The following is a 26,756-nucleotide window of genomic DNA, read 5'->3' as shown; positions in this document are numbered from 1 at the left end:
TGGAAGTACAGGGGAAGAGGTAAGTACACCCTATACCAGTCCATCACAGGGAAATCTCTCTCTCTATCTCACACACACACATACACACACAAAGGGCAATTGAGAGTCACCAGTTCACCTGAAACACATTTCTTTGCCCCGCAAACCCAAGCACCTGGAGGAAACCCACGTGAATATGGGGAGAATATACAAACTCCTCCCAGCTGCATTTGAATCCATGTCTGAACCCACAGGCCAGGATTGTACCTGCTGCACCACTGTGCTATCTTATAAAAAAGAAGCTGTACGTTTACTCTGGGGAAACAAAACGAATAATGAAGATGTGCTCTTAGGAACACAGAGATGACAGCCAACGGTGGTGATGGGGATGTCAGCCGATCTGTGTACCTAGTGCTGCGCGGGTGATCGTTTCCAAGACGCAGCAAAGGCTCGCAGAGATCCGTGAAGACTGACATGAGAGCCTTAATAGAGCTGACTTTGACTTGACTTTGGCTTCATGGTGTGCAAGTTGCCTCCAGTGCTGCCCAAATCAGAGGGACTCCGATCGACAGGGCACAGACAGAATAACATCAGAGATCGCTCTGGGGGCAACATTAGGATGTTCCCTGCGTGTCAGCAGGGTCAGCATGGCAAACAGGAAATGCCAGCCATAACCTTAGTGATACTGCTGACCTTGGTGATGGGTATGCAGTGGAATATGGGGTGTGACATCACTGACATCGTTGAGCTTCATCAAGCCAAGTGTGAATCAGAACCATATTGTCCTTGGGGGTAGGGGTGGGGGTGGGGGGGTCCAGAGGCTCGGCCTTCTCACGTAGCGAAATTGAACCAGGATGTCGCCTGGTTCCAGGGGAGACGCCACCGAGGCAGCAGCATGGTTCGGGCCTGGCACAGAGGCCCGTCTGCCAGCCGGGGGCCAGGGTGGCCGCAGTGAGACTCCTGATTAATGGCTGTCTCTCCAAATGAAAGGGGGCGAGGCAAGAGTTACAGCATCGCGTCAGAGCGCTTCGCTCTTAACACTCTGTACTTAACAGTCTCGCAAATTGAGCTATTTTGGTTGTTAGCGAATAATAAATCTGCTCCTGTCGCGCAGGCTCCGGGTTCGAGCCTGGCTCTTTGTTCTGCCTCTGGGGTCTGGGCACCCGACGCCGGGCCGCTAGCTCCAGAAAGAGTAGATGCAGCGGTTACCATGGCAACACTCCAAACAAACATGCTGGTGTCACCGGGTGGAACATGAGGTCCATTGTTTTCTAGGGAGACGGTAATAATAGTTTGAAGATCAGTGATGTCACTGGGTGAGAGGCTGCAACTTTCACACGAAGGCAGATAGTAACGTTATTGTCAGCTGTGATTTATTGCAGGGTTAATAAAACTCTCATGAATTATTTCTACACTGTACAATCTGCACAACTGTAGATTTATAGATTGATGATCTCATTTTGAATTAAATTACAGTGTTGCTGAGTGTAATTACATATTAGTAGAGGCTGGTGCCCAATCTGTTCTCTAGCTTCTTTTTAAATGTGCTATATTTATACTTTCACCCTTAGACTTCCATATTCAGATAGTTTTTTTTCTTTCTCCTTCATATATCTTCAAGTATCTGTTGAATATTTAAAAAACAAAAAGCTTTTCTGTTCAATTTGGACAAAATTTCCAAGTGCTTACAAAGAGAACAGACTCTGAAACAATTTGATTTATGGTCCATCCATCCATCCATCCATCCATCCATCCATCAATCACAGAGTTTTGCTAACTGCCGCAGATAGTGGTCTCCTGGTTTCGTTATGTCTTCAGTCAACATTTACATAAGCACTTATTTACCCCAGATGTTTTTCCTTGTAAATATATTTTTTAAGGAATCTGTTGTATTTGTCACCTGCAGATGGCAGCAAAAACCTGCAGGGGGTTTTCTTTCCTGCACTTGCAGGACCCTCTGTTCAGTGTAATTATGGTACACAATTATAAAATGACAATATGTGTCTGGAAAACAAGAACTTATGACATAGTAACTACTGAGGTCCTCTGGGACTGTATCCTCGAGACACACAACTTGTGCTGCTTTCCGCACTCTCTTGCGCCATAAATGGTAGCAGCGAAATATTATTGAGAGCTGCTTTATAAGGGCCTTTATACGGTGCATTTATAGATTTTCACCAAGTGCTGCCCTAGTTTTAACTGCTTAATTGTTTTAATGTATTCTGTAAGAATAGCATCAGTACAAATAAAAATATAATTTTACTCTGTGCGGAACAGCCCTCCAGTCTAGGGTTTATACCGTCTCATGCCCTGTGCTTCCAGGATAGGCTCCGGACCACTACAACCCTCCACTGGACCGCTTCTTAATAATGTGTGGCTGAATGCATGAAAAGTATAGCTTTAATGCAAATAGAATAAGATTTGCAAACCTGAACACAGATTTCTGGTTTAAAAAAAAAAAAAAAAAAAAGGCTTCAGTCGTTCCTAAACGTAATTTGTGTTGTCAGATTTTGATTGTAGCCGAGAAAGTCTTGAGAGATGAGAAGTCTAGGTTCCGACTTCCACATGTTAGCGGGGGGAAACAAATGCGTCCGAGAAGGGGAGCATAATTGGAAAATGAAAGTCAGAATATTGTTTTTATTACAAAGCCAAACAAATGGGCCTTACCCTCTGCTTATGTATTAAAGGCTGCTTTGTGAAGACAAACCGCTGGGTCTGAACTGGGCGTTTTGTTCCTAATGGAACATAAATGAAAACAGTTCCTGGATGGAGAGAGAAGTGAGGAGGTTCGAGCTGACGAGACTTCTCCAGCAGCGAGATGCTCAGATCTGTGCACTGGCGGTTACTCCGCTTTGGTCAAGCGATCGCTCGCGTTCTGAGCCCCGCTTTTTGAAAACTGTCCTTTCATTTGCCCTGGTTAGGATGAGGTTCGATTCCTCTTGGCAGAAACTGCCTATTTCAGTCTTTTTCCTTTTTCTGTCACTGCGCTGTCTGTCATTTATGCCTCTTTCCTGTCCTCTTTGTTCATTTAGCGCTTGCTTTCTCCCAAAGTGGGGGGGCCGCGGGGGCGCAACGGGTTTGACCGAGTCCTGCTCTCCGGTGGGGCTGGGGTTCAAGTCCCTCTTGGGTTGCCCTGCGACGGACTGACATCCCGTCCTGGGTGTGTCCCCTCCCCCTCTAGCCTTGCGCCCTGTGTTGCTGGGTTAGGCTCTGGTTTGCCACAGGACAGGCGGCTTCAGCCGGTGTGTGTGTGTGTGTGTGTGTGTGTGTGTGCGTGCTTTAGTAGCAGCCTTTTCAGCGCAAGGTATACTCCACTGAATTTACAGTAATTTCCTCATTTATACAATAGTGCAACGTAACAGTGTTCTGTTGATGTAATGCACTTTGTGCATTGTCCTCCGAGATGTAGGTCGGACAAAAGAGTCTGCTGAATGAATAAATGTCACGTGACACACATCGAGCAATTTAGTTTATCTGAAACACATGCCCTTGGAGTGTGGGAGGAAACCAGAGCACATGGAGGGAACCCACGCGAATATGGAGAGAGCAAACACACTAATCTAGAGTGGAACCATTGCCCGAACCCCCATACCCAGAGCTGTGAGGGACCAGCACTGTTACTGTACCATGGTGTCACCTATAATAGATATATAAATATAAACCCATTGGAGGTTTTGAAGTTCTCAGACATACATGATGTACTTTAAATAAGTGTGAACTGGAGCTGCCAAAATCCGTTTCACAGAAACACCTCCCTGGAAAAGGGGTCTTTTGTCTCCGGAGGGAGGTTTCCGGAAAACACAGGTTCACCCTGTCTGCTGGTCTGTATAAGCAGTTAGAAAATTGGATTGTGCACCTCTACCCCTGTCAGGATAACATCTCCCAAACACTTTCCTTCACGGCGTTAAGCAGCTCGAACTGTGTTTATCAAGCGCAGCCTATCGAGTTACACCTGCAGCGAGCGCGGCCCTTCATGCTGTCTGACTGGGGAGGGGCGGGGAGGGGATACGAGAGCCTCTGTTATGTCTGGGTGGGTGACAGGCTACACGACTGGTGTGTTTGAGGGTGCTGGCGACACGCGAGGGGAAACCCTTCACGCGGTTCGACGCCGTCCGTTTCCTCCCTCAGGCCGAAGTGCAAGCGCGGCCACACACACGCACACACACGGATACAAAAAAGAACAAAAAAATCCTTCTCTATGTTCTCTTATGAGGATGTCCAGCTGTTCAGTCGGCTGTTTCCGCCGTCATCGGTTGCTGGCACAGCGAGGATTCGTTTTGTGAGTCAGGCAGCCGTTTGTCACTGCAGAACAAACAATGGAGCATTTTTACGGTAATTTCGCTGTCCTTGACTTGGTGTGGAAGCGCTGTCGGAAACCACATAATTGAACATGCTCTCGTCACCCTGCTGGCTCCAGATTTCCCAGATACCGCCCCCCCCTCCCCTCCCCAGCTCCAGATCTGAAAGGGAAAGGAGGAGATTAACAGGAATATAGTTAATGTTGCGGGGTGTGAGATTATTTTCAAAAACACAATACGAAATGAGTTCAGCCGAAGGGCCGGCAGGGAGACTAATAGATAAGGACGTGCAGTAAATATGTGAGCTGAGAAGCACTGTGTCCCATTCCTGCTGTAGAATCCTTGAGTGATGAGACTTAACAGCTATAACTCCAGGAAAGTATTTGGTTCAATAAACAGCAAAAGCCATAATTTGTCACTCAAAGAATAAAGTGACAGAAGCAATTAAAGTATCGCTGTACAGAGGTCATCGGCGTATTTTGCCGTCACCCTTTGAGAAATCTTAGAGATGTTTTCCAGCGCAGAAACACGGTGTTGATGCTCTCGTTTCCACGGCGATCTGACTTTCGTGTCGAGCGGAGAGAAGGCCATTTCAGACCGCTTTGCATTAGCGTCTCTGGAGGGTTGTGGGTTTAGCTCCTTGTCCGACGCAAGGGCACCATACTGGGTACCAAAAGGCCCTTCTTGGCTCGGCTCAAGGCACTTTTGTGAAACAAAAACATCTGAGCTCGCAGAGGGGGAAAAAAAAAAAAACAAACTAGCCCAGATCTCTGTGGGAAAACACGCCTGGGATTGTTGCACTGATTGCGATGAGTGTACCGGTTCATTCCGTTTCACCTTCAGTGGAAAAAACGGGTTCGAGCCCAGCGCCGTTGCTCTCGGCCAGCATGTTGTCACAGCGGTTCCAGTGAGAAAAGCAGTGTAATGCGCTGATAGGGTTTCGGGGTGGAAACACTGACTGCTGCACAACAGGGACTTGGGGCTGCTGGGCCTGGAACAATGGGAACTCCGATAAGTGACACTGAGTAAAATAATGGTACGACCCGAGGCCGTTTTATTTGTCTGTAATATAAAGCTCTGGGAGTTCAAGTATCATGTGGATGTGGTGCTCAGCAAACAAGGAGGGAAGCTGTAAAATCTTGAGATTCTCCTAAACCCTCATCCCAGGAATGAGAAGGCTTGGGAATATGATGGCCTGTAAAGTCGAGTTCCCACCCACAGCCGCCCTGTACCCCTGTCCTCTTACACACCACCGGTCTGCACACCTTGACCCATCAAGGAGCCTTTCTCCCAAGCTAGGCCACCTTACTGGGCTCCCAGCAGTGGTGATGGTTGGGATGTGCATACCCTCCACAAAGTCCTGGCATCTCCACAAGCTCATCCAGATGTTTATTTCCACACCTGCAGCATGAAGGTGAATAAAACCCCTCTTTTCCAGAATATTTTGTCAAGTACCCAAACTGGCATGGCCGAGGTTTCAGAGCTATACCCGCTTCCAAGTAGCAGGTGGTGTAGGAGTTAGAGCCCCTATATGTTCAAATACCACCTTCCACTGTCGTATCTAGTAAAAAGTACCTTGCTGTGTAAATAGGCAAATGACTGTACAATGCTTTGGAGAAAAGAGTCATTTGCATTTATTTGGCTAACCCTTTCCTCCGAAGCAAATGTAAATAGATAAGTAAATGTAAAAATATGTAAGAAAAAAAACAACACCATAGGGGAAATGGCCAAAGGGTGTCATGGGTAATTGTAGACGTCATCTCATATGGCAAAAACATTCTTCCAGCAGAAGAATCTCTTCATGTTCTCGAAGATAAAGATGCTCAGAGAGAGTCTGAGTATCCTTGCTGTAATCCATGCAATTAGTCACGCCTCCTCATATATCAAGGTGTGGCTTGTTTTTTTAATGGAAGTTACCGGAGCAACAAAACACTAGACGGCCAAAGACGGGTGTCGTGTAACGGGCTCATCAACTGGCGATGGTTGCGTGAAGATGACATGCGAGCATTTACATTTTTCAGATTCTCCATCACAGGCAATTTAACCTCCTGCATGAAGACTAGTATAAGACATATAAAGGTGTGTCTGTATATGCATCCCTAAATACCTGGATCAATGTTGCAAACAAGCTGTGACGCCTTGGAGGGATTCAGACAAAAGTGAGCGTAATGGATTGTCTAGCTTCACTTTCCACCTCATGGCAGTCTGAGAACCCTTGTAGTCCTGAGTGACACCAAAACAAAACAAAGACAAAACATGCAGTGTCTCAGCTTGCATTAAGGAGTTTTAATTACCCCAACAGCCGGGGAGCGAAAGAGGTAGGTTAGGCCGATGTGTTGGAGCAACCGCTACGATTTGTATATCAGCAAGCCCAGCTAGTGTGGAGAGTGTCCTCACTTCCAGCCCCCAGCCCCCTGCCCCCAGCAGTTCTGTTATTTTCATTGCAAATTTTTCCTTGGCAGAAGCTTCACTTATTATTCGGTGGCCCAGTGGGTGGCGTAGTGGTTAACGCTGCTGCTGCCGCCTTATCCTCAAAGGTGTCCGGTTCAAATCTCACTTTCTCGTGTTACTGTAGGACCCTTGATCAAGGTTCTTGATTCACTAAAAATTAAATGGATAAATCTTTGTATGGAACTTAATGTGAAACCTTATGCTTTGGACAACGGCTTTAGTTCAATTAGCGTTAACAGTAGGTAGTTTATTAATTGTCTGTAACTGTTGACTGACACCTTTATATAAAGGGTCTTTCATTTATAGTATTGGACATTTTACAAGTACTCTCCAGGTTAGAGTATTTGCTCCAGAATAACGAAACTTCTTCCTGGGATTTGAACTGAAGACCTTCATGGTATAAGTTTGTGTTCTTATTTGTTACACTGTGTGCTTTTATTGAGAACATATAACATTGCGGACGGTTGCGCTTCATCCATGTACCGTGTACAGATCGACATTTGCACTCTCATTAAATTCTTGTCCACATCAGGGTTGCCATGGTGCAGAGCCTATCCCAGAAGCACAGGGCACAAAACTAAGCAGGGTCAAAACCCTAGTGTATCATCTGAAATATTTGACGTGCATGACGATTCGGTATCAGTTATTATTAATCATTGATATTTTTGCCCAAAGTGACAGTTTGCACACTCAGCTACTTAAAATTATTTTCCCATTTATAAACCTGGATGAGTTTTACTGTCAGTTTAGGGTTAGCACCTCGATCAAGGGTACTACAGTAGGAAGTGGGATCTGAACCTGGGTCGCAAGGCAACACCAGTAACCACTACACCACCTGCTGGTACAGACAGTGCTGTGAATACAGAGACCCCTCTACTTACGTGAATTTGACTTACGTAAATACGGATTTACGTAAAAAATTCCCGGCATACACATTATTTACAGATAGCGCTTTTATTTTACACAACACATCTGGCAAGTCGGCATAGCCAGACAAGAGAGGAAGCTGCTCCTTCCCAGTTCTCGTGTGTTTTAAACCGTGCTCACATCTCCTCTCTTAGTGCAGTGCTTTATTCACATATTTTTTTTATCCATCTCATTATTCGCAATGCCTGGTGCTAAATGTGCGCTTGAGCGAAAAGAGAACCGTCTCGCAAGTGTACGGCAATCGATCTGAAGATGAAATTGAAAATAATAAGGAAGTATGAAGGTGGACACGGATCATCGTCCGAAGCACGGGAGCCAGCCTGGTGTGGCCGTATCGACCGTGAATGCGATAGCGAAGGATGCTGCACGTGAAAGGAACAGTTAGCATGAAAACAACAATAATAACGATGAAACATCTAGGCTAGGGTTTAATGGTTGGGGAGGAGGGGAGAATATGACATGTGTAACTTCTGACTTACGTAAAGACGTACGTCGAGACGTCCGAGGTGTACGTCGCTTTGGAGGAAAGCGTCTGCTGAATCATGGATAAAATGTAAATGTAAATGTACGTAAAGGGTTGAAGAACGGTCTGTTTGCTTAAGTCGAGTGATGTCCGCACATCAATATGGAAGACAGTGCCGGTGAGAATATGTGTTCTCTGTCAAGATTTTGTCAGCAGTTTACGGCCATCCTATCCTGCCAAGTTTGCTGTGTGAAATCATGAGTCTGAAAACGAACTCGTGACACTTTGCTGTAGATTCAGCCTGTATCTCAGATGTGTTCGTCCACACTTTCGCAAAAGCCGACTGGCTCGGCAAGTATATGAATCTTGCCCAGAACGAAACTGTTTGCATTCAGCAAATGAGGTGCTTCTAATCCCAGCCAGTAAGGAGAGGGCGCGCTCCCCTGCTGCGTGCGAATTCACCCCGGTGATTCACGGTCGTGACGCCATCGATGGGCCGAGAGCACTTCTTCCCTCGTTTCCTCACGTTTCGGTTCCGGTTTCCGCCCTGGCTTCACGTTCAATGCTGTGTTTTCCTCTCTTCCCACATTTCCTTCCTAGCTCTCAGCGTTTTCGGTTTGACGGGTTTTGCCCCCCGTTAAACTCCCTGATCTGTTAATGCTCATTTACTTGTGTTAAAAGCACGTTTGTGGTTTAAGAGTAATTGGAACAGACTGACCCTTGTGCATAAGCTGAGGTAACTTACGTTACGGTATCAGATTATTGTAATTATTATTGTTATTAGTTTTAATTTAACTACTTTGTCCGGCTTATGAAAGGCTAATTTCCTTCTGCAGCAGGTATGTCGAAAATGAAGAACTGCACTCAACAAACCACTCTTATTTTGCATTAACAGACTCCTTTATGAACTTATGAAATGTAGCAGTTCCAGACATCGTTTCGACTGGGTTTTTACAAGAAATTCCATGAGACAGTTTGAAGCTGCTTATTCGCTCATAATCCAAACAATTTGTGTCGTTGTTTTCCTGTAGCATTAACTTTTATTACAACCGTATACTGCTTATGTAGTAGTTAGCGATGGAAAAGTAGCACTGAGAGCACTAGTGTGGGCTGTATTAGTCCCTGGGGGGTACTTTGTTTTTTTTTAAAAGCTTGCATTGAGCTCGACCTTACTTTCCCACTTGTTTTAGATTACATTTGCCACTTTTATGCAAAGCGATTAATCGTCTTAAACTACTTACGGTGATTTACCCATTTGTACCAGAGCAATTATGGGTAAGTACCTTGTATAAGGGTTCTACAGTGGAAGGTGGGATTCAAACCCTGGTTCTTTGAATGGTTCAAAGTACTATGGTTTAGAGTCGTTGCCTGACAGTCAAAGGTCCTGGGTTAAGCACTATCCGGCACTCTACCGGCTCTGACCATTTCACTGTGCACCGCCACAGTAAGGGCAGTGGATCTGTAGTAATTTAGGACGAAGGTGTGAACCTCTTACTGCAAGCTCGAGTTTGAAACGACGTTCGATGATGTGATAATATAGTCCTGCTGGACAGTGGAGCGGTGGAAAATATCTCCACCCGAACCGGGCACAGCCCTTACTCGTGGAACTTCCCTTTTCTGGATCCAAGGGAACAGATGTGTGGGAACAAAAGCAGGGAGTGTTCCTTCTGATGCCGTTTACAGTTCCGCTCAGTAACGGCAGCCAAAGTCCCAGAATGCCTTTGTTCGCCGCACCTGTTCCTTGTGAAGACCCATGCACATGCACTGGGGTAACGTGACCGTATTTGCTGTAAATGGCCATGCTATGTTGAGAGCATGTAGGTCCAGAGGGGGAACTTTCCCATGAGAGTTTGCCTGCTGGTTTCTCAACTATTTATTTTGCATCCATTCTTACACAGCTATCCAAAATTGTCCCAGTTGTCAGTCTGGCGCTTCCGGGTTTAGTTGTCATGTATAAAGCCATGGAGTCATACATCATCAGTTTGTTTTTAAATAAGTGTTGGGGAAGAAGTGAGGTCTTTCCATGCCAGTGTGTTGCCAGAAGTAAGTCTTTCATGAGGTGTACCTTCATGGGGGTTGCTAATAGTGTGGTGGTTAGAGCTTTTGCTTCGGTTCAGTTTTCATCGCCCGCTGTAGTACTGTTGATCAGCATGCTAACCCTGATTTACTCCAGCTGCGCAAATGGGTAGATCATGGTGAGTCACTTTGGAGGAAAGTATCTGCTGCATGAATGCATGTAAGTCTAATGGTGGTCTTTGCTCATTCCTTGCAGAAGACCTGGACGATCTCCGCATGGAAGGGGTCACTGGACTGGCGCCATCGGGCAGCAAGTTCAGCCAGGGACGCAGCTTCTACTGTCCTGAGCCTCAGGCTAAGGTCACCCTCAACATCTGCTCAAGGTGTGCAAGGTAAATACTCACATTCAGCAGGAACGTGTGCCACTCAAGTGCCTGACAGATGAACCGAAGACTCCATTCACCTCCCTTTCTTTTTTTTTTTTTTTCTTAACTCTTCTGGGATTAGTGCTTTCCCAGGGCTTCTGCAGACAATGATTCAGAGTTGTGGAGGAACCAGTATGAGAAATATGTTGTCGATGTAACATAACAAGATAATGGAGTAAATTGGAGTCAGACTGTGAGAAGTTCATGATAGCGGAGGAGGGTCACCTGGAAGCCCTTCTTCCGCTCTCTGGCTCTATCCGTAGACAGTATACATTTCAGATAAAACAATATCTTAACCACATTCCAAAATTGCTTGTTTTGTCAAGTCAGACAAGAAATGATTAAAGTCTGTGTTATCGCTCCCCTTTCCATCCCCTGACATTTCCTGTTTAGTAGACTCGGGCCTGGTGCGGCCCTCTGGTTAGCGCGCCCTGGGGGCTGGCGGGCTCTTCGCAGCACTGAAACGCGATGCCGGGGCCCGATAAGGTGCTGCCACTGGGGTGGGGCTCCTGCCAGTGAGCTGCTCTGAGCTCCCACTGTTATTTCGCAGTCATGCGGCCTATCTGACTTTAAACGCCACGCGCCACACGCTCTTGATCAGCGCTCGACGTAGTCGGCCCGCTCACGAAAACATTCAGCCCCACCCAGCAAGATGTGGATGTTTAAGTTCAAACGTTTGCACCTTGTATCACGGAGTATTGCGATCTTAAGGTTGATGATATTGCAAATTGATGTGGAAGGATGCCCAGCATTCTGAGGGTGTACAGCATGTTTTTGGCCTGGACAAGTTCTTGCATTCTTCACACAATGCTCAATGTTAGAAATGTTCTTTTTTTGGGTGTAATCAGCAGATGGTAATTCTCCTGCTGCAAAGATAGCTGCTTAATATACAGTCCAATCATCCCATTTCAGTCAGTGTCTAGGAGCCTCATTAGGAATGTCAATTATGGATGAGAAGGTTAGCAGCAGAAGCATAAGAATGGGTTCAAAGCTAGCTTAGACCCAACAGTGAGAAGGTCACCAATTTGCTGCTCAGTGAAGTTCCTGAGCAGGTCAACCAGATCGGGTTCCTGGGACATCCAGCAGACCATCATAAGGTCCAACGCACCACCACGACCAACAGTATCACACCACTACGTAGCCGAAAGCCACCTACCCCTGCCCTACCCTGGTGGGCCGCAGCATGCGCCTGGCAGCAAGTGTGTGGTTTTCACAGCCCGGCTAGTCGCTCCTTTCTCTCACTACGGATAAGTTGAGGCGACGGCAGCCATTAACATAATAGCTCCGACACGCCTCAAAGCCTGTCCGATGAAAAGACGAAAGGAGGCATTAGGGAATTCACATGAAAACTGCCACAAACGGGACCTAATCCCAACCAAGCGCGATGTTCCAACTCACGGGCCATTTGATGACGCAAGTGGGCTCAGAATAAAAAAAAGTCAGTTTCTGGGACAGTTGCATGTGCCTCTGCTCTACGTGTCCTTGTGGTTTGAAGTGTCGTGGAAAGCAGCAGGAGGTCAGTGGGTCCCCCCATCCCAAAACTTTCCTACAGAATCCAGCAGTATGAACCTTTAGTGTACAGGAGTTGAGCTCGTTATATTAATTATTTCCTTTTATAGGGGAGCACGGGGAAGCACTGCAGACAGCGGGCAAATTGATCAAACCAGGCACAGTCTGGGTTTTCTCACCCGGGTTTTTCACAGGGAAACATTAAAGACTCGCAAAGGAAAAGCTCAACTTTGGTATAGTCGCGGAGGTTAAAGTGACACGAAAAAAATAATAAAACCCTGAAAATATTAAACAACAGCAGATGTGGAGCTTCACAATTCAAAGTGGCCCAGCACTTTTTGATGAATGAAAATTGATTTCTCTTTATAATACATGCTTTATACGTATATGTGTGTGTGTGTGTGTGTGTGTGTGTGTGTGTGTGTGTGTGTGTATATATATATATATACACACACAGTATTTTGCAAGTCTACAGAGTATACAATATACTGTCTAGTATGTATATTTTACAGTTAGTTATTCATTTTGCAGACACTTTTCTCCAAAGCGACGTACATCTCAGAAAAAAAACAATTTTTGTTTTTTATTAATGTAAAGTGTATGTTATCATATATTTTAAAGATCAACTTAAAATCATGATTAAGAAGTATTTTTTTATGTTCACCAATGTCATGTTTCTGTGTGTAATTATCTTCAGAAAGTTGAGTCATTTACAGATGATAATGATGCAGGGGCATTTACACGGTTGCTAAATACAGCCAACTCAGAATAACTGAAGATACTGTATACCATAAGTGTTGCTGAGATAATCTTTCAAATGAAGGTCTTGTTTCAAAAAGGTAGAGACAGAACGATTGCAGTTGTGAGGGTTGGGTTTTGGTCCTCATCTGTTGACTGTGAACCTCTCCTGACCCTTGCATTCCAAAATCCAAAGTCTAATGTCTAAAGTCTAAAATCTAAAGTCCACATCATTATTCCCAAGTGCTGCAGATAAGGCTGCTGCAAGGCCCCTCACCCTCAACATCTCCATGTTTTCAGTCAGGCAGAGTATTTTGCACGGAAATGTATGATCTTTGTTGATACGCCTTGGTTCTCCATGGAGAGTCTATCCCGCCGGAGTCATTCAGAGTGAATGTACCACACTTCATCTCCATTCTGTTATCTTGGCAACTGAGCCAGCTCTTTCATTCACTCCGTACCTCAATAGCGCGAAAGAATGCGAGCATTTCTTGTTTTGAGTGTACTTGTCATACAGTATGTATTGAATTCTACTTTACATTTAAAGGCCAAATCCTTTACATTAGTCCACATGAAGGAATTCTTCAGTTTTTCCTATACGAAAAAAATTTAAAAAAATGATGAAACCATTTTGGGAGCACATGTTCACGACTTTCAATTTGTTCAATTTTCTGTCTTGGTCAGGCTACAAGGAGACAGTCTTACAGACGCCAGAGAAGACGACCTGCAACATCCCAGCATTCCTGAGAAATGTGTGCCTGAAACACCCTGTAAGTTCAGCCCGACTGTGACTCAGTGACCAAAACCTACCTGAGACCACAGTGGGTGGTTAATATGTCTGGAAACTTTACTATGCCTTGTAGCTCTCTTTTAATACCTTCCTCTTGTACTTTTTTGAATAATTATTGCCTGTATCCCTATAAAGCTCAGCACTAGCATCAAAGATTTTTTAACATATGCCTAATGGGGAGGAAGAATATTGCACAAGCCTTGTAGAAAATGCAATATTATAAGGTAGGGCTATTAAACTCATGGTCCTTGATGGTCAAGTCCAGCAGCTTTTCTTGCTCCCTTTATACAGCTGTGTTGAGAAAGGCTGTGAAATGGCTTTCAGTAAGACAAGTTGAATCAGATAGTTCAGTGTCTGGCAGAAACCAGAAGCTTCTGGAGTCTTCCCTTCAGGACAATGATTTCAGCAGAGCTAGACTAAGAGCCAAACTGCATTATTACCTTTTTTTCAGTTTTGCAAAAATCTCAAGAATTACATTTAGGTAGCGTCTGATTTGACGATTCCCATGATTTTGCGGCACTATTTGTGTAAGACTATTATTCTACTATTTGTGCGTTGTATTCTAGCTATGGCTGCCTAAAATTCATATTGTTGAACACTTTATCGTGCAAACGTGTGCAAACAGTCGGTTTCCTCTGCGTGCTTCTGGAGCAGGTCCATTGACCGCCGCTGGAGCTGTGACGGAAGACGAAGGGGAATTCGAGACAGCTCCAGGGACAGTAAGTAATGCGCAATTACCGAATGATCCCCACTCAGGTTACTTGATTAATTAAAATTGTTCCCCTGCATTTTTTTTTCCTATTGTCACTATTGTGAGAGTGAAAGTTAAAACTACAGAAATCATTCTTGTACAAGGGGTGGTCTGGGGCCTTATGCTAGTGAACACCCAGCACTGAGTGACTGACAAGCAATGCTCTGGCAGATGTGGTTCTACTAAAAAAAACTCTGATAAAGTCTTAAAGTCCATTTGGCCGCCCATCCATCCATCCATCCATTTTCATTAGCTGCATGTCCTATTCAGGATGGTGGGGTTCTGGAGTTCATCCCAGAATCACTGGGCGCAAGGGGAGGTACAACCTGGATGGGACACCTATATATTGCAGTTAATATGAAAGTATACTTTGGATCAGCAAAACATCACGATCTTGCACTCTTGATTTTTGTTAGGTGGTGAAATATTGTTATGGCAGTAAATTATGCAGCTTGATTAAAAACATCACAATGTTTAGTTAAATTGAACTGATTGTAAAAATGCCACTAGTTCCTGTAGAGTGTCACTTTTAACCACAGAATCTTGCAGCCATTGGAAGATTCTAGATTGCAGCAGAGCTTTCTAGAAAGTACTGCAATATTCTGGAAAGCATCAGATCTTCAAAGGTACCGGAATATTCAGTGCTTGGAACTCAGTGCCAAAGTTCCCTGGAATTTGAAGAATCTAGAATATTTTTCTAAAAACTGACGTAGTACAAGTCTAGCAAAACTGAATGGAAAATGCAATTAATAAGCATAATATTTTGTAATCCTACATGAAACTGTTGTTCACATTAATCTGAAGACCAGCCCTCATATGCTTCTAAACTGTTGGTTTGAAAAGCCTGTGTGTGATCCACTCCTGCAGTGATACAAAAACTAATGATTATGACCATAATTTATCATTGACACTTTTCAAAAGGCCTTTGAAACAAGATCCGCAAAGACACACACGCGCGCACACACGCAGACACACACAGACACACGCACGCACACGCCATTTATGGAACCGTTATATTTCTGTCCACTAAGATGCTGATGCCACGTATTAACGACGCGATTCAAGCGCTGGAAAAGTTGTTTAAAGGCTGTTTTACGGCACACGCTTTCACCCACTACAAACGGCGCGTGTGTGAACCAGATGGATGGCGGCTCCAGACCTGCTGGCAGCGCGCTGACGCTCTGCTCGTCACAAGCTCGATGCGGCATAATCGTGGCATGCAGTGCACCTTCTAAAAAAAAATAAATAGAATAAAAAAAAATAAATAAACTTTTGAGAATGTCAGGCCGTAAACAATAACATTTGCCTCTCTCTGCCGTTGCATGCACACTACAGTTCCCACAGATCTTATTTCAAACAAGTTCAAAGATGCCCTCATCCTGGGCTTTTGAATTACAGTCTCTGTCACCTCTGTCTGACAGAAGTGTCCATAGGTTAAACGCTGCCAGACCATTTGAGAACGCGTCCCTAATTTATTCCACATGAAAATCTAAGAATAAATGTCGTGGAACACCTTCTGTACAAGTTTGAAGTTTATGTCGGCTGCGGTTGTTCTCTAACCGCTTGCTTCTCGGGCATTATTTGAAAGGCAAGTGTAATTTGTCTTCCTCAAAGGGTATTAGTTTAAGTAGTCCTCCAGGACTTTACCCCCGAAACGCCAAACGGTCGGAAAACAAAACGTAATACTTTTCGGAGCTGAGTCACTTTTTTGGGACAAACAATAACTCTGAGGTCTGAGGTCATACCTCATGTATTTCTATATTTTCAGCTTTCCTGTGGATGTTTATATTATTATATTTTATCAAGTAGTGTTTTAAATTGTGATGCACTGCACTGATAATGTTTTGCTGTTTTCTTGGCCTGAATTGTTGCTAAGTATATATTATTTGAGGAAAAAACAGTCTCCTTGGTCATGAGAGCTCCCATTTGGATACAGTTTCAATGTCATTTACAGACATGACTTTCTGTCAATGGTTCGTAAACCAATGTGGTTCATCTCAAGCACTGCCAGCTCCAGTCAGATGACCCAGCAAAGACCCCATGAACCACAGCTCGTCAGTCGTGACAGCTGACGTTGCCTTTCTCGGGGATTGAACACACACTGTGCTGTCGGTGCTGGGTTTCGCATTCTCAGAACCATACTAGATGTGTAACTATAAGTGTAAATCTATAGGTAAATATCTGACCTATACATTTCCTGCTCTGTAGGGAGTAACAGGTAAAGCAGTGGTTAGTGCTGCTGCCTGTGGATTCAAAGGTTGCAGGTTCAACTCCCCTCTCTTCTTGTGGAACGCTTATGCAGAGTACTTAAATTTGTTCCAGAAAAAATTACCTGGCTGTATTAAGGGGTAAATCAGGGTAGGTAGTGTGGAGAGAAGCATCAGGTAAGTGGATTAGTGAGATGCAAGTGTTGGACACTGGACTCCAAAGCTGTGATTCCCAGTTATGGCAGAAGCAGCAGACAAAGGAAGTTCCTTACCTGAACCAGGTGTGTTGGTGGTGGAATGGAATAAAAATGTGAAGGAGCTGGGGATTCCCTGTGAGAGCATCAGAGCTGCTTTTGTAAGTGGTGTTTTACTTCTTGATGGAGGAACCGAAAAAAAAAAGATATTCAGATGTAGAGCTGTTAATCGTTAACATTAGCTCAACGGGTTCCCCTTCCGTGCCACTCACTCGAAGTGAGAAGTGCCCCATAAAATCTGTGGATGTGCTTTCACTGAAAGCAAGAGCTCTGGTCATTTTGGGACAAAAAAAAAAAAAGTATGAAAAAAAATTCTAATAAGGAACAAATGATAACTTGTTAACTGAAAGTCTTGGCGCTGCACCAGGGTGTGTTACAATCACCGCTGGTAGATGTGGTCGGAATAGAGCACCTTTCGTTGAGTCTGAGCGCTTTCCACACCAACTGATCTCACTGGTTCATGAGCTTGTCTCCATGGAGTAGGATGTGTATTAGTCCTGGATTGGACCTATATAGACCTATATACTCAGATCAATGAAATTAATGTCATTTGTCCAGATGGCTACCCACCCATCCTGCTCATGCTAACCATACACAGTTTGAAAATATTATAGACATGTATTTGTGTATAATAATATAGGCACCTGACTTTATCGATCAAATTGGACAAACATGTTTGAAAGTTATAGTAGTAGATGATCTTATCCATAATACTCCTGTCATCGATTTCAGTAATGTCCCAGGCAGTGAGAGGCGGTATTATTATTCATTTGGCTGACACTTTTCTCCAAAGTGACTTAGTTATTTACCCATCTATAATGGAGTGGGATCAGTTCAAGGTAAGTACCTTGATTAAGGGTTCTACAGGTTGAGGTGGGATTTGAACCTAGGTCCTTTGAGTGCGAGATGGCAACTCCAACCGTTACATTACCCGATGTCCTGCAAGACTAAGGTTTACAGGACAGCTCACAAGCCTCTGTAGTGTGTTTCTCTTCATTATCTAACCATCACGTTAATAATACTTTAACATCATTATAACAGAGACAAAGTTATAATGCTGTTTCTACATTCAGCTATCTGTTGTGGTATTAAATTACTACAACAGCTTATTTTTTTATTTATTTATTTATTTATTTACATTTAGGGTTGATGCAATTAAGAGATATTTTGTTGAACCCTTTTCAAGTGTATGTCAGTACTTTTTGTAAATAATGAAGAAATGTTATAATGTCTATGTATGACTGAGTTAATGAATCAGGAAAGAACGAAGAAAAAACGTAGTTTGCTACAGCATTGCTCGTTATATTACTGCCCCTCTATCATTAATTCTGAGCTTTTCTGGAATAATTTTTGTCCAACTGCAAGAGTTCTTGCAGTTCTTGAAAAACAGTCATTTTTCTAGGGGCTGGCGATGCACGGGGGGACCCCGTCGTCCTGAACAAGGAGACCACAGAAGGGTGTTTCTCTGAATTTCATACACATGAAGTCAAGCGATGGTTTGGAAAGACACTGGAGCAGCGCAGCCTGTGTACATACTGCATCACACAGGCATGCAGCCCCCTAAATGTTTTAGGTAGAATCAGAGCCGAGGCTGTGTGGCCGGGTGTGGTTGGGATGGTCTGCGTTGCCCCCAGCTAACCCTTAGACTCCAGTCTCTATTCTCACTTCATACTGACATGTTTTTTGTTTTTGCCCGTTTGCCTTTTTACTATTTCCCAGCCTGGGATGGTCGTCTCTAATGTGGCTTCTCTTCATTCTGCTTGATCCTTCGCCTCCCTCTGAGAGGCTAACTGAAGCCTTGGGCCTCCCATATCTTCAGCTTGTAAAACTAAATACATTTTCGATGTGGGAACTAAAGTAGCAATCAAATAAAACTCGGACAAAAATATCGCTTTAATAAAGGGAGATCCTCTGATTTATGTAAGCCTATCATACTATGGCAAATACTGATCTCATAATTCCATTGCCTTTTTAATGTTTAATTTAAAAGTCAGATATGAAAGTAAACCAAAGTCACTGTGCAATTCTAAATACATCTCCAAATATGCATTAGTTGGTCATATTTTTGCAAAAAATTTGGAGAAAATTTTTTAAAAAGTGTATATATATATTAAAAATTACATTTCAGTGCAATCGATCATAATCTGCGTAATTTAAGTACTTCTCTTTTTCTACCAGAGGGCTCATGTACATGGGCAGGATAAGTGTCCATGTGTCAAGGTTGCTGTTTTGGAACCACTCGTGTGGTTTTTACAGCAGGTTATTTAACTGGTTTACTATTACTGCTTTTTCTTCATGCATAGAATCCTGTATTAACACAGGGAGTACATTAAATCTCCATTCAGACTGAGCTGGATTTGAACCCAGGTCTGAATCCAAATCCCAGGAGCTGCACTCTCCACTGTGCCACTGTGCAATAGATTATGGGATTTTATTCCACTTAACATGAGACCGCTCATTTACAGCTGGAAAAGTGTTGTGGCAGCGCAGTAAATTCTTGCCGGAGGTATCAAAAATGCAGGCCATGATCTCATGGTTTGTTTAAGAAATGCTGGGCTAATGCTGAAGCATATTAAATCAACATGTCTGGGTTGATGAGGGCTTTTAGGGTAGCTTTGATACTGCTGGAAGTTCATATGCCTATATATTCACTTACAGTATATTGTAACATAGTTTTAGAGATGTGAAATTTTTGGTGCAATCAAATTACCAGTAAGGGTAGCTAAGAAATAGGTGTGAATATATTATGGCAACAGCATCAATCTGTTTCTTTGACATCTCTTGCCCAGATTTTATGTCTTACTCACCAAAGGGAAGCATCACATTCCTTCCCAGCTGCGTGTAAAATGAGGATCCATAATGTCAGTAGCTAGTGACAGCTACCAATCGCCAACAAAAACCAGAACCAAACTCTGTGCATGACCACAGGGTACATCTGCTAGGCTTCCCAGGCAAACAAATAACTTACCTCTAATGGGCCCTGACAAAAGATTTTCTCATAGAACAAGTTGCATTGTTGTGGTTTGAACATATTCTCTAAATACAGACCGCAGCACTGTGCTGAAGAGAAATGACCGTGTTTCGGAGTTAATAGCATGTCGGAATAAAGGTTTTTTTTTCTTCCATCCGTGTTTGCATTCTAAGTGAAGTCAGGTAACTGTTTACTATTTGTGAGCCCACTTCTTAAACCTCAGTGTTACGAGTGTTAGCACCAAAACATTTACATTACATTTTCATTTATTCATTTACCAGATGCTTTTTCTCCAAAGCGACGTAAATCTCAGCTTTTCAATTTCTTTGCAGATGTGAAAAAAGAGCAACTTGAATCTATGAGTCGCATTCAACTCTGCTTTGTCTTCCCTGCTGCTGAAATGCACAGATGTCAAGGTTACAAAACATTTGTTTGCAATGCCACCAGACCAGTATATGCTCAAGACGGTGCATCGATGGAACAGTCAGTATATTGCACCAATTTACAGACACTGGACATGGGATCTGCCACAGCTAGTAGCTTACATCTTCATAAGAATTAACTACATGAACCTACCAGACTGCAGATGAATTTCTGTGAATGTATCCTTTTTAATTTTTAACCTTTATTTCGCTGATTCCTTTATACAGGGTAATTTATAGGATTTGTATTCTTCATTACTTACAAATACTGCATTTTTTATTTATACATTATGATTTTTTATTGCTGTGACTTAAAGGCACTTAAGCTGGAATTCAAACCTGGACCATCCTGTTGCATGTTCCAACCATCTGCTGCTACTTTTCAATCATGGAAGTAAGATATTGTATGATATGGTGAGAGTGTCCTTTTGCACAGCTGAAGTAACCTGGTATCATTGACTATGTCTTTACTGAAGCACCAGTGCTCTCCAATTGTTATGCCTGCTTCCTTAAAGAGGTAAAAGTTAAAGACATGGACTCAGTGAAGGTTACTGTACTCTTTAATTGTGTCCTTGAGCCAAGTAGTTCTCTGTAATATAGTATATGTGTAAAACTAAATTTCTTTGGATAAACGCATGGACAAGGAAGAAGCAACACATGGCCATGAAGTTCAGCTGTAGAAGAAAAAAAATTATTCGGGCTGCCGGCTCTTAGTCTTATGATTACCTGAGCAAAGATGCTTTGGAGAGCAGGATGGCTACTGTGGTCCCCTTCTAATGTGTAAAATGTTGTATAATGTTTTATTGCCTGGTTTACGCAGTTGGTTGGTTCAAGCTCCTTGTTAGGTTACTGCAGACATTCTATATACAGACAGTGTTGGAAGTAATCCTAAAATAGATAGTGAAGGAAATAGATGCTCCATCATTCTTGGTCTTAAGCCTTTACACATTTGTTTGGACATCCTTGGTTTATTGTCTTTGCACAGCTGACATCTGACGAATTCCATCCAACTGCTCTGCCTTACATTCTGAGCAAATGTGAGCATATTCCATTATATTCCAATATTTTCAACCCCTTCACAACAAAGCAATAAAAATAACTAATATATTTAGATTGGTCTCAGCTAAATAAGAACGGCGCATATATCAGCGATTAGAGAGGCTGCATCATAAACCATCATTTACGACTGGACAGCGTCCACGTGGTATAGCATAGTGTGCGTCCAAGAAGGATGTGGACACCACGCATGCGATCAGTGAGTCAGTGCACACCGAAACACTCCTACTTCACGAACTCTGATAAAAGGCAGGCCATTGCAGTAAACAAGATTGTTAAAATCCTTTTTTTTTAAATTCAAAAAGGAAAAATAAAAAAAAAAAAAAAAAAAACCAGATGTGATCACTGCTGGCAGCCATTCACATGAAAGAGCAATAAATCAGCTATTTGTTTTCAGCAAGATGTTAAAAACTCAAAGACATGCAAACTAGAGGAAAAAACATGGTGAGGACTATGCCCCCCCCCCCTTCTCTCCATGTTCCCTACAACCCATATCCTGAAAACAAACTGAGAGTACCCTTTAAACTGGTTTCATGGCCTGCCTTGTGGGATTGAATTAACGTGGTCACTGGTGTTTGCTTCCTGGGTTGATGGTGGGCCAACCCAACTCCCCCGCCATGTCCCCCCACTCTGTGGCCAGCTCCCCACTCCTCGCACCAGCCGCATGTCTCACATCCACCTTGTTTGCACAAAGAGAAGGTGGTCACAAACCAGGGGCTGAGCTGCCCACATACACAACCAATACACCTGTTGCTAAAGGTATGCAAACTTTGCTTGGTAACAGTTTTATTAAAAGTTTGACCTCAGTCTTTAACATCCCCTCCCTTCCTCCCACAGAGGGAACCCACTTGTATTTACTGCTTGTCATGTGGATTAGAAGCAACAGGCCAAAGTAAGAATTGAGACTCATCGCACTTCTGTGCCCTCAGCTCCTCTTGCTGGTAGACTGTGCTGCTGAGCACTCACAGTAAATGCATATGAGTGAACCAGTAAAGCCATTTTTACATTTGTATTTAGTAAAAATGGTGGTGAGAACCAAAGGCAAATACTGCAGTGAAGTTCTGTTTTAGTCTTTGTATTATTATTTTTATTTTATGGGTACCTTTGTTTAAAGAAACTTAATTTTAGGTGTGTACAATAAGTGACTTGCAGTGATTTACCCTTTCATACAGCAGGCTATACTTATATCTGTTCATGGTAAATAGCTTTGATCCAGGGTACTGATGCGAGAAGAGGGATTCAGTCTTGAAACCTTCAGATTACAAGGGAACTGCTCTAAGATCTGCACCGAAAACTGCGCCGACACGTGCTTGGTGGCACTATTCACCCAATTCCACCGGCAGAATTGTGCGTGCACACCTGAGTGCTGCTTTCACTGTGACCGATGAAGCAAAAAGCATCCAAGCATACGACAAAGTTGCATTCTGTTGGACTCCTTACCACAGATGGATTCAAAATGTGGGTAAAACCAAGCCCAGAATCATTCAGGACCTCTGTCCTCTGGAGGCCCTATTTTCTAATAAATGTATATAATCACTCACTATAATTAACTGCTTGTTCAGGTCAGGGTTACAGCATTAAATTAAATTGTATAATTATATAATTGAATATCTGTGATGGTTTGACATCCCATCCAGGGTATACCCCTACAAAACATGTGCCTTGTGATTCCCTGATAGGCTCTGGACCCCCGCAAGCCTTCTCAGGACAAGTGGTTAATGAAGAGGGGTGGAAAGATGGATGGATTATTGAATATAATTATATACTTAATATTAACACACAGTGTGTGGATTCTCTCCTCCTGGGCACATCATGCAACCCTCAAATTCAACCTCATCTTTACTGTTGGTCAGTTTAACTTAGCTGTCTGCAACCATTGCTACTCAACAGTACAAGAGCAAGGTCGTTCCTGGGGTTTCGAACCGGTAACCTTCAGGTTTTAAGCTTGTATCATTTACTCTGATGTTACCAGTTTCCTGGGGGTTTGGGGGCCAGTTAACATATGCGGTAGGTTGCACTGCGGTCATGGTTGTCCACACTCTTCTTGCGGTGGAACAGCCATCTGCTGGAACGGTCCTTCCTCCTGTGTGGTTGTGACTGTTGCTATGGACAACCCCAGAGGCCTGAGTCCTACAGACCCTCATCCAGCCTGGAGCGCTGCATTCGGGTCATGCGTCGCATGGCCATCCATGACACCTAGCATGCGAAGCTCACAGAGGATTGTGGGTGGAACGTTCCTTTCATGACAGGAGGTGCAGTCGTGCGGAGCAGTTTAGTAGCTGCAGCGATTCCTCCGCACGTGACATCCATTTACTTAGAAACCAGTTCAAAACAACCGCGAGAGGGAAAATAAACATTTAACCTGGTCCTGCGTGACATTTTCATGTCAACAGAAAAAAACACCCTATTTCAAACTGGAGCGGCACAACAAAAACGAACGTAAAGAAGGTATTATGGGTACAAACTCTGAGAGAATCTTGGAAACGAGACATTTTTGAGAGCATGACTGGGTAACTTTACTGTTACCCAGAAGCACTGACACATCAGGGAGGCAGGCATTAAGTAGGAGCAGGCGGGCCAGAAGAAACCGACAAAGTGAGATCCGTGTCATGTGGACACTCTGTGTTTCATGTGGGTTTATTAAAGGAGGTACTTTAGCGTACTGTTCCGGGGCCTCGGAGTCGAGCACAAAATCAGCGCTCAGCCCTACTGCAGCGGCTGTAGCCCAGTGATCAAATAATCAGAAACATGAGCACAAACGTGCCGCTGGAACGCAAAGCCAGCTTACCTGTTTTCACCCAGCCAGGGAAAAGCAAACAAAAGTGTAAAAGTATTTGAAATAATAAAAATCTCCAAAGAACAAGCTTGTACAAAAACACAACTGAAAACCATTACTAAATAACCTCCAGGAACAGTCAGCTCCGCTGTTTCGTTCATTGTAATATTAACATATTAGGTGTCTGGTTTATTTCAAGCAGTTTGCTCGCCTTATTTTGTTCTTACCACAGATTTTATTATTTTGTTAGTGACATGCAGACGCCGAATGGAGAACTTTCTGCCCGCCGTCCTGCTCTCTTAGACCACAGGAACCACATGAAGAAATGGGCCTGCACTGTTAATAGGACTCGGGTCTAATGGCGTCTCCACTACTACAAATAACATCACAGAAAGCGATATTTTCAGCGTGTCAGGCGGCAGGGTGCGCAGCGGTGAAGTACTTGCGACCTTATGGTGTCTGCCCTTGTACCCATAAGCAAAGTGATTAATCTGGATTGCTGTGATAAAAGACCATATTTGCAGATGAATACGTTGTGAACCCGGTGAGTTGTTGTGGACTGAAGATTTTGCTAAGCCGTGAAAATAAACGCAGGTCTAAAGAGAAAGTCAAAAGAGGAAATTGAATATTCACGTTTATGTGGAAAGCCACCTTGATCCAGCTCTTTGGAAGGCGGCACAAGACCAAGCATCGAGCCCAGGAGTGGACGAGCAGGGAGACGCGGACCCCCCCCACGAGTTCCCCTGGCGTCCAACACACTGCAAATTCCCAGCAGAATTTTTCCATATGTTTTCTCCAGCATATAGGAGTTAATAGTAAAATTCTGTTTGGGGCTTGTTTAGATCAGCACTCTCTCGTAAATAACATTTTTACAAAACAAAAATAGCGTTTTATTGAGGAAGGCTTTGAAGCTGGAATGTAGGGTGAAATGTATACTGTTGAACCTAGTTGTTGGGCCGTGTTGAAGGGTGCTCTCCACATGGTGGTCAGCTGGTTTAACTTGGCGGAGGGACACCCAACAGCTCACGGAAGGAGCAGTCTCTCGCTTCAGATCCCACGACCGATACTGCTGTTGTACACTTGAGCACTGAAAAGCCATATCATGCACTGTTTTGTTGAGCAATATGGTTGACACCTTAAGTAAGGTGCAAAATTAATCCCGGGGTCTTTTTGGCTGGAGTTCAAGTATCTCATGATGGGTCCATACTGCAATATTGGATTATTTATTTGCTGGTCAAATTCTGATTCAAAGGACTTGGCAATTGACAATTTGACAATTTTACTTCCAGTTTTACTTTAATTTTTAATTTTCTCCAATAAAAACTAGTTTGGACAATTTCCGTATGGACTTACCTGAATATCAGATACCATCATGTGCCAGCAGAGCTTATGATTTTAAAAGCTCCACCTTCTTTTCACATTGCTAGTCATCTGTCCCCATGCAGGAGGACTAAGCACAAATCAGAGAAGCGAGAGCCTTGGCTCCATGCATATAACCGGATACCTCACCGAAGGGTTAAAGAGAACAACGGCAGTGCCTCATGTTGGATTTGTCATGGAGTTAAAGGCTTGTTTTCCTCTCCTCAATCTATCAAGAAATCAATCAGTGCTGGCAAATTTATGAGCTCACTGCTCCAGTGCAACCTGCCCACGTTATAGTAACAATTATTTTGGCACCTTTCTGGGAAACTAATATTACAGCTGACAAAAGTAAGGCCACCTTCATGTTTCTAGAAATTTTACTGAAAAGATGAATGATTAAAGCCAGTTCCAGATTTATGAATCAAAACGTCTATTAAATTGTTGCTGCAACAATTGACATGTCTTTATGGAGAAGTTTTACAGTGCTCTCGTCAACTTAATTTTCCATGTGATGACACAATCGCTAATTTTAGGTCACAACTTTGAAAACTGAATTTGGATGCAGTTAAATGATGTCTGTATTTTTTACTAGGCTCCATCTTTTACTGGATCCAGTTATTCCGTATAAAGTGACCATTTGTTTGTATAACGGTTATGTTCTGATGCATCTTAATATCGAAAGCTGGAGAATTCATCGTTCTCAACCGGCGACTGACGCAAGACTGCGCTCAGGCCTGGCGCCAGCACAACTGACATTCCCAACTGTCGTGGATTTATTGATTGTTATTCTGAAATTGCTGTTGCCACTACTGACAGCAAAGTGCCAGTGTTCACGAACTGACTTAATCCCCTCATTAGAGGACAGCCTTTCATCATGGGGCCCTGTGGTTTACGAATGTTTTTCTAATACTCATAAAAGTAATAATTGCTTCTCATAACAGATATGGCTTATAACAACAGTCAGAGAAATATAATTGGAAAAGGGTCTTTCTTCCTCTAATGTGCCTTTTTTCATCTTCACCAGCGTCAACCAGTCTGGGAATCAGATCTGAAGCCCACCAGAGGCGGGAGCTCCTTGTGTCAAACGGAGCTCCAGCTGAAGGAGGTTCTCTTCACCAAGGAGCTGCAGGCTGCGGACAGACACCGAGGTGGTGAGACCAACCCGCTCCCCACCGCCCCCCCCCCCCCCCCACACACACACAAACACACGCACAACTAAGGAGTGTCCATCGAGGGACTGCTGCTGGCCGTGTTTCGCCCAACAAAAAAACAGAGTCGACCTTAGAGACACGCACCACGCGTCGAGAAACGTTCGACCGTGTCACCGCGTCCCAGAAATAGCTAGCCGTGTACTCTGCTTT

General features: G+C 43.6%; 1 protein-coding gene across 1 annotated transcript in view; it reads left to right on the top strand.

The window, feature by feature from the left end:
• The window catches only part of c9h8orf34 (chromosome 9 C8orf34 homolog), an 80,940-nt gene that overhangs the window by 40,851 nt on the left and 13,333 nt on the right, over positions 1-26,756 (top strand). Inside the window, exons 8-11 of the mRNA XM_018753897.2 lie at positions 10,391-10,526; positions 13,491-13,576; positions 14,251-14,315; positions 26,420-26,543. Coding sequence (XP_018609413.2) covers positions 10,391-10,526; positions 13,491-13,576; positions 14,251-14,315; positions 26,420-26,543 — 411 coding nt within the window. The remainder of the gene's footprint in view (positions 1-10,390; positions 10,527-13,490; positions 13,577-14,250; positions 14,316-26,419; positions 26,544-26,756) is intronic.

Source organism: Scleropages formosus, chromosome 9, assembly GCF_900964775.1.
Source record: "Scleropages formosus chromosome 9, fSclFor1.1, whole genome shotgun sequence".
NCBI lineage: Eukaryota > Metazoa > Chordata > Actinopteri > Osteoglossiformes > Osteoglossidae > Scleropages > Scleropages formosus.
Note: the sequence above shows the minus strand (reverse complement) of the source record. Positions and strands in the feature narration are given on the sequence as shown.